Source organism: Penaeus chinensis, chromosome 37, assembly GCF_019202785.1.
Source record: "Penaeus chinensis breed Huanghai No. 1 chromosome 37, ASM1920278v2, whole genome shotgun sequence".
Classification (NCBI taxonomy): domain Eukaryota; kingdom Metazoa; phylum Arthropoda; class Malacostraca; order Decapoda; family Penaeidae; genus Penaeus; species Penaeus chinensis.
Window position 1 is genome coordinate 2,400,911 of NC_061855.1, and position 7,500 is coordinate 2,408,410.

General features: G+C 34.7%; 1 protein-coding gene across 1 annotated transcript in view; it reads right to left on the bottom strand.

Moving 5' to 3' along the window:
• The window catches only part of LOC125045717 (nephrin-like), a 40,261-nt gene that overhangs the window by 5,399 nt on the left and 27,362 nt on the right, over positions 1-7,500 (bottom strand). Inside the window, exons 14-15 of the mRNA XM_047643147.1 lie at positions 1,770-1,872; positions 585-745 (exon numbers count right to left, since the gene is read on the bottom strand). Of these exons, the coding sequence (XP_047499103.1) occupies positions 585-745; positions 1,770-1,872 (264 nt within the window). The remainder of the gene's footprint in view (positions 1-584; positions 746-1,769; positions 1,873-7,500) is intronic.

Consider the following 7,500-nt stretch of genomic DNA (forward strand, 5'->3'; position numbering starts at 1 on the left):
TATCTATTTATCTTTTTGTTTATTCATCTATCTGTCAGTCATCTGCCTGCCTATCCATTTTTCTTTCTCCCTACCTACATCCCCCCCTCTCTCTTTCTCCCCCCCCCTCTCTCTCTCTCCCGCTCTTTCTCTTTCTTTCTCCCTCATTTATCCTCTGTATCTGTCTTTGTCTACCTCTCTCTCTCTCTCTCTCTCTCTCTCTTCTCCCTCCCTTCCTCATCATCTGCCTCTGTCTAAGTCTCTTTCTCTCCCTCTCTCTCTCTCTCTTTTCTATTTCTCTCTCTCTCTCTTTCTCACTCCCCCCCCCCCCCCCCCTCTCTCTCTCTCTCTCTCTCTCTCTCTCTCTCTCTCTCTCTCTCTCCCTCTCTCTCTCCCTCTCTCCCTCCCTCCCTCTCTCTCTCCCTCCCTCTCTCCCTCCCTCCCTTTCTCCCTCCCTCCCCCCTCCTACTTCTCTCTGTTCCTCCAACATAAATGACAGAGACATAACACAGTCAACTTAACATATACACCATCATCCTAAACACGTGAAAACAATTACCACAACATGCCTAACACATCAACATAACTTTACTGAAATAACTTACACAACACATTGATGAAAAATGCATAACTCTCTGACCCTCTGGCGCTTGTAGCAGTCACAGTGTAATTAGCTGAGTGACTCCTGGATATACTGTATAGTCTTAACTCTCCTCCGCTGATGCCTGTGCTGAGCAGGTCGACTTCCTCGCGACGCCAATTGTACCTATGGAAGGAGTGGCTGTAGTTATATGAGGGGTCCCTTTAGTTGAGGCTTGTGGGGTGTTGATGTGTATTGTGTGTTTCTGATGTTCTTAAAGTGGTTGGTTTGTTGGTTTTGAGGAGCTGAGAGTGTATTTTTGCGTTCGTTTGTGTGATATCCGTAGAAGGAATGGTTGTCGTTATATGAGGGGTTTCTTGTGGAGTGCTGATGTGTATTGTGTGTTTCTGATCTTCTTAAAGTAGTTGGTTTGTGTGGTTTGTTGGCTTGGGGGAGCTGCGAGTGTATTTTTGTGTTTGTTTGTGTGATATTCGTAGAAGGAATGGCTGTTGTTATATGCGGGGTCCCTGTAATTGTGGCTTGCGTAGCGCTGATGTGTATTCTGATGTTCTTAAAGTGTTTGTTTTGTGTGCTTTGTTATAGTTAAGTTGGTTTTGAGAGCTGAGAATGTTATTTTGTGTCCGTTTGTATGATATTCGTTATATCATATAGGGAAGGCTGATAAGTATATCAGACCTGTGTTTTTTTTATCTAGTATTTTAGATGATCTGATGGGAGTGAGGTTACCTTAACCTATTATATTCTGATACCTAGGTTTCATGGCATACCAGAGGGAGTGTTAGATAAAGCATAACATCAATCCCCATGCATGACCCTGTGCCTGACCAAACATCTATATGGAGATATCGTAAAAATACTAAAAAATTTAGGTTACATGACGTATTTCACAGGGGGAAGGCAACCAATACATTACAGATGCATAACCTATAACTCTTAAATTTATTTCAAAAGCTTACATTGTTCATATTTTTTTAAAACTCAACCTGGATAACAGCTAAAAAAAAAAAAAGGGACGACCTGATACACAGCGTATATATTCCCTTCTACGACTACATATCTCTGCCAAGCAAAACATTTCCATATCCAAAGTTTCTGCATGACCTAACGTTGTAATTTGACCCGGCATAGACAAGCTGGGTTTTCCACCAGGTCATAATTCTCACTCTTTTTTTTCAACTGCAAGCCGTACCTGACTGGGGGAGGATTAGCCATTGCAATTGCACTGATGATGACGTCCCTGCCTTCCTCTACATCTAGCACGGGGGAGGGAACTTCGACCCAGCGAGGCCCGTCTGCAATTGGGTAAAATTGGGTTGTTACTCTTAACGTGTATCACTATTGGCTTTTATATTTGTATTTATTTATTTAACAGATAAATACAAAAGGGAATTGTAGAATAGGGTTGGGAATTTGGCTTTTATTGTTGGATATATACCAGTTGTATGCAGATTATTATAAACGTTGGTGCGTGGATGTGCGTAAGACTTACATATACATATACACAGGAAGATAGACACATAAACACACACACACACACACACACACACACACACACACACACACACACACACACCACACACACACACACACCACACACACACACACACACACACACACACACACACGCACAAACAAACAAACATAGACAAAAACACACACAAACTCAAACAAACAAACAAACACGTTGGCCAGAACAGACTCCAACCCCAGCTGATCGTGACGTCACTAACGCATACGAAGCTACTCACTCGAAAAACGTCGGGAGATTTTCATTGATGTAATTAATTCCAGCCGTTTATTTACTTATCTGCTTGTTTGTTTATTTGTTAATTTATTTGTTTATGTTTTTGTTTATCTATTCAGTTATTTGTTTGCGTATTTATTCATTTATTTGTTTTTGTTTATCTATTCAGTTATTTGTTTGCGTATTTATTAATGTATTTGTTTGTTTATGTATTCTTTATTTGTTTATTTATTAATTACTTAATTTGTTTATTTACTTATCTTTGTATTTGTTTGTTTATTTATTCATTTATCAATTTGTTCATTATTTATCTTTGTATTTGTTTGTTTGTTTGTTTACTTACTTATCTGTTTATTTGCTTATTTATTGATCTACTTATCATTTGTTTCTCTCTTTAATTACTTATTTACTTGTTTGTTTGTTTATCTGTTTCTCTATCTATTAATTTACTTGTTTACTCATGTATCTATCTCCTTGTTTACTTAATTCGTTAACCTATTCATGCACATATGATTTTATTTATTTTATAGTAATCTTATATTTACCGTATGCATATAGGCTGCTTAGCACACGTGAATTTCAGTACTTAATTCATATTTAATTCAATTGAATACTTAATTCGTGCGTTTTAATACTTAATTGATACATTTTAATACTTAATTCGAGCGTTTTAATACTTAATTGATACATTTTCATACTTAATTCATAAGTTTTAATAATTCATGCCATGTATTTTGCGAGATTCATATTTTCATCTTAAAGAGAACGAAGGATTGTTCTCGTTTTCTTTATTTCAAAGTTTCTGAAAAACGAGACAGAAGATAAAAGATAGAGAGAGGTGAAAGGTCACGGGTCAGGAATGGATATTATTGCAGCATAACGTATCTTGCAATATCTGTCTGTCTACATGTGGGTCAGTTAGACACTGTGTTTAATCTTGTATGGGTGTATTTATGTATGTGTGTACGTGTATGTATGTTTGCATGTATGTTTGTATGAACGTATGTATATATGTATGTATGTATGTGTGTGTGTACATACGTACGTACGTATGTATGTATGTATGTATGTATATGTATGTATGTATGTATGTATGTATGTATGTATGTATGTATGTATGTATGTATGTATGTATGCATGTTTGTATGTATGTATGTATGTATGTATGTATATATGCATATATGTATGTATGTATGTATGTATGTATGTATGTATGTATGTATGTATGTATGTATATATGCATATATGTATGTATGTATGTATGTATGTATGTATGTATGTATGTATGCATGTTTGTATGTATATATGCATATATGTATGTATGTAAGCTCTGTCTGGTATCTCACAGCGCACTCTCATTGCCTATACACGGTGACGTCATCAGCTTTGCCCATTTTTTGACCTGGTCAGCGTGTGCGATATTCTGTGGTGTTTTTAAAGTGCCTTTTCTTTAAAAATGGTTCTGTGATAAGTGGTAGAAAAAAATCGAAAACGAAAAAAAAAAGAAGAAATATTTAATATTTGCAGTGAAGAAAGACAAAGAGGCGGGGCTTCGTTCTGAAGTTGCCAACTAGTATTTTCATCAAGACGGAGTGGGGCTACCTGTATCATACCACCTTGAATTCATGTATATGTGCATAATTGTAAGTTTCTTTCATGTATGTAAGTAGTTATGTAAACGTATATGTATGCATTTATATATGCATGCATGTATGTATGTATGTGGGTATGCATGTATGTATGTATGTATGTATGTATGTATGTATGTATGTATGTATGTATGTATGTATGTATGTATGTATGCATGTATACATGTATGTATGTGTATATGTAAATATGTATGTATGTGCACGTATTCGTGAATGCATGCTTACATGCATGCATTTTTGTACGTAAGTATTACGTACACATTCATGATGTATGTACGTACATGTATCCACCTACATGCAGATTCAGAAGCCATTTTTTCTCTTTTAAAAAAGTTTCCCCTGCATTATGTCGGCCACTTTAATTCGCCAGGCTGCGTAAAGCGTAAGAAAACGGAGAGAAAGCGAGAAAGAATTCGGCCTCTGGAGGATGTGAACAAAACACCTTACACACAAAGGGATGACAGACAATAAGCGCACCGCGAGAAAAAGGAAGAAAAATGTGAATAAAAAGGAGGAGACGAGAAGAAGAAGAAAAAGAGGAAGGAAGTGAAAAAAGTTTAATGAAATGAAAGGAAGATAAACTAACAAAGGAGATTTTACAGTATGATTTTTTACTATTAAGATTACGAATAAGCACACCGGAAGAAGAAGAAAAAATATGTAATTAATTATAAGGAAGAGAATAGAAGACGGGGGAAGGAAAAAGTGAGATAATATGAAAGGAATAAAGACAAACAAAAGGAGAATGAAAATCGAATTTGATTTTATTTTTAATATGATTTATTACGAATCGTAATAAGAAAAAAAGCTTGATAAAGTGCAAGGAACAGAGACAAAAAAAGAAGAAGAAAAGTTTGATAAAATGCAAGGCATAGAAACAAAAGAAGGGGAAGAAGGAGAAAAGTCTAATAAAATGCAAGGAATAGAGACAAAAGAAGAAGAAAAAGAAGAAGAAGAAGGAGAAAACTCTGATAAAATGCAAGGAATAGACACAATAGAAGAAGAAAAGAAAATAAGGAGAAAAGTCTGACAAAATGCAAGGAATAGAGAAAAAGAAGAAGAAAAAGAAGCAGAAGAAAAAAAGTTTAATGAAAGGAAAGGAACAGACACAAAAGAGGATAAAATTGCGAATTTTATTTTGATTTGTATAAGGATTTATTACCTTCAAGATTGTGAAAAGACAAACTAAGAGAGAAGAATAAGGAAATAAGAAATACTAATAATGATAATAATAATAATAATAAAAAGAGAAACGACGATGAAGAAGCAGAAATGTTAATAGAGAGAGTATGGGAGAGAGAGAGTATGGAGAGAGAGAGAGAGGGAGAGGGAGAGGGAGAGGGAGAGGGAGAGGGAGAGGGAGAGGGAGAGGAGAGGAGAGAGGAGAGAGGAGAGAGGAGAGAGAGAGAGAGGAGAGAGAGAGAGAGAGGGAGAGAGGAGGAGAGAGGGAGGAGAGAGGAGAGGGAGAGGGAGGGAGAGGGAGAGAGAGAGAGAGAGAGAGGGAGAGGGAGAGAGAGAGAGAGGAGAGAGAGAGAGAGAGAGAGAGAGAGAGAGAGAGAGAGAGAGAGAGAGAGAGAGAGAGAGAGAGAGAGAGAGAGAAGAGAGAGAAGAGAGAGAAAGAGAGAGAAAGAAAAAGGAAAACAGAAAAATGAAAATGAAAATGAAAATGAAAATGAAAATGAAAATGAAAATGAAAATGAAAATGAAAATGAAAATGAAAATGAAAATGAAAATAGAAAAGAAAAGAAAAGAAAAGAAGATAATAATAATAATAATAATAATAGAAAAAAAGAAAAAAAGATGAAGAGGAAGAAGAAATTGAAGAAGAAGAGATAAAGAAGAAGAAGAAGAAATGAAAAGAAGAAAAATAGATGTAGGAATAGAAAAAAGCAACAATTCGATGAAAGAGAAAGAAGGTAAATAACGACAATAAAAAAAAAAAAAAAAAAAAAAAAAAAAAAAAAAAAAAAAAACGGAATGAAAGGTTTTTAGAAAAGATGTGAGAATACTGTCTTTAATTGAAAATTTCCCTTTGATTAATTACGGAACATTTCTATATATATGTGTATTATATATATATATATATCTATATCTTTCTATCTATCTGTCTGTCTATTCAGCTGTCTATTCATTCATCTATCAGTCTATCTATCCATCTATCTATCTTTCTATATATCTGTCTATCTATCTATCCATCAATCTGTCTACCTATCCATCTATTTGTCTATCTATCCATCTATCTGTCTATCTATCCATCTATTAATTTATCTATCTGTCTATCTATCCGTCTATCTGTCTATCTTTCTATCTATCTGTCTATCTATCCATCTTTCTGTCTATCTATCCATCTATCTATCTTTCTATCAATCTATCTGTCTTCCATCAATCTGTCTACCTATCCATCTATTTGTCTATCTATCAAACTATCTCTTTATCTATCCATCTATTAATTTATCTATCTGTCTATCTATCCGTCTATCTGTCTACCTTTCTATCTATCTGTCTATCTATCCATCTATCTATCTACCTATCCATCTATTTGTCTATCTATCTATCTATCTGTCTATCCCTCTATTCATTTATCTATCTGTCTATCTATCCGTCTATCTGTCTATCTTTCTATCTATCCATCTATCTGTCTCTTTCTATCTATCTGTCTGTCTATCCATCTATCTGTCTACCTATCCATGTATCTGTCTATCTATCCATTTATCTGTCTATCAGTCCATCTATCTGTCTAGCTTTCTATCTATCTGTCTATCTTTCTATATATCTGTCTGTCTATCCATCTGTTTGTCTACCAATCCATCTATCTGTCTATCTATCCGTGTATCTATCTATCTATCTATCAATCTATCTATCCATTTATCTATATGTCTATCTATCCGTCTATCTGCCTATCTTTCTATCTATATGTCTTCCTATCCATCTATTTGTCTATCAATCAATCTATCTGTCTATCTATCCATCTATCTGTCTATATATCCATCCACCTATCTATTTATTTATCAATATATCTATTTATCAATATATCTATCTATCTGTCTATCTATCCATCAATCTGTCTATCTATCTATCTATCTACCTATATACGTCCAAAGATACAATCGATAAAGATAAACTCGGTGACCCACTCGTCAAGAGATCACATGAACAATCTTTAAAATCTTCCTCGTTATCTATTAACTCCTTTATTGCAATAATATTTTGTTCCTTCAGGATGAAAGTGATAAATGCTGTCGTTCATTATTCAATACGCCTGTCACTTTCGCTTCGTCCGAGAAAATGAATTAATTATATAGTTTTTTGTCAATTTTTTATCAGTTATTTTTTTTTTTTTTTTTTAAGTATTCAATGCCGCCGGGAAAATGCTGTGCTCGTTTATTTATTTATTCATTTATTTATTTATTTTGTGAAATGTCTCTGCTAGTGCTTAGCCACCAAGGAGTCAGTTAGTAGACCTCGTGACTTTACCTGATTTCACCTTTCCTTGGATTGGTGGGAAAATTTAATAACTAATGCTATGA